Genomic DNA, 559 nt, shown 5'->3' on the forward strand with positions numbered 1-559 from the left:
GGTAGGTGTGCTCGGACATCAACAAACCCAACGGCCAATACTACGTGCTACCGTTCAACCGCCAAGCGGTGGTCAAATTTTGTCATCATTTACCAGTGCGCAAGTTTGGCGGCATTGGCAAAGTGAAAGAGAAATTGCTGGCACAGTTGCTGAGTATATCCACTGGAGGCGACTTGTTTGCAAGGCGGTACGATCTATTTCACTTGTTTTCAGAGACGACGGCGCAGTGGCTGCTGCAGTTGAGTGTCGGGAGCTCCACTGGTTCGTCTGGTGGCAACGACGAGGACACGCCAACTCGGAAAAGTGTCAGGTACTGTACATGTATCAAGGGTTAGGCCTAGATGTTCATCGTTGAACCTACCTAGGTATGATATAGTTGGTTCTTTGTTTCCATAGTGCCTTTTGAACGTGTGAATGGTTACGTCACTGCTGTAGTGGATGAAATGTGTGAATTAAAGTGCTACTTATTTTTATTTTTATTATAGATTGTTTTTTATCATTAAAAATAGGTTCTATATATTTTCTAACTTCCAAATCAAAATGTAATATTCCTGTATTA

At 42.8% G+C, this 559-nt stretch overlaps 1 protein-coding gene across 1 annotated transcript in view; it reads left to right on the forward strand.

Annotated features, from left to right (window-relative positions):
- The window catches only part of H257_08949 (hypothetical protein), a gene marked incomplete at both ends in the record, with an annotated part of 2,393 nt that extends 1,987 nt beyond the window's left edge, over window positions 1-406 (forward strand). Inside the window, 2 exons of the mRNA XM_009835038.1 lie at window positions 6-310; window positions 397-406. Of these exons, the coding sequence (XP_009833340.1) occupies window positions 6-310; window positions 397-406 (315 nt within the window). The remainder of the gene's footprint in view (window positions 1-5; window positions 311-396) is intronic.
- Window positions 407-559: the final 153 nt, after the last annotated feature.

Source organism: Aphanomyces astaci, assembly GCF_000520075.1.
Source record: "Aphanomyces astaci strain APO3 unplaced genomic scaffold supercont1.21, whole genome shotgun sequence".
In the NCBI taxonomy this organism is placed as follows: domain Eukaryota; phylum Oomycota; class Saprolegniomycetes; order Saprolegniales; family Verrucalvaceae; genus Aphanomyces; species Aphanomyces astaci.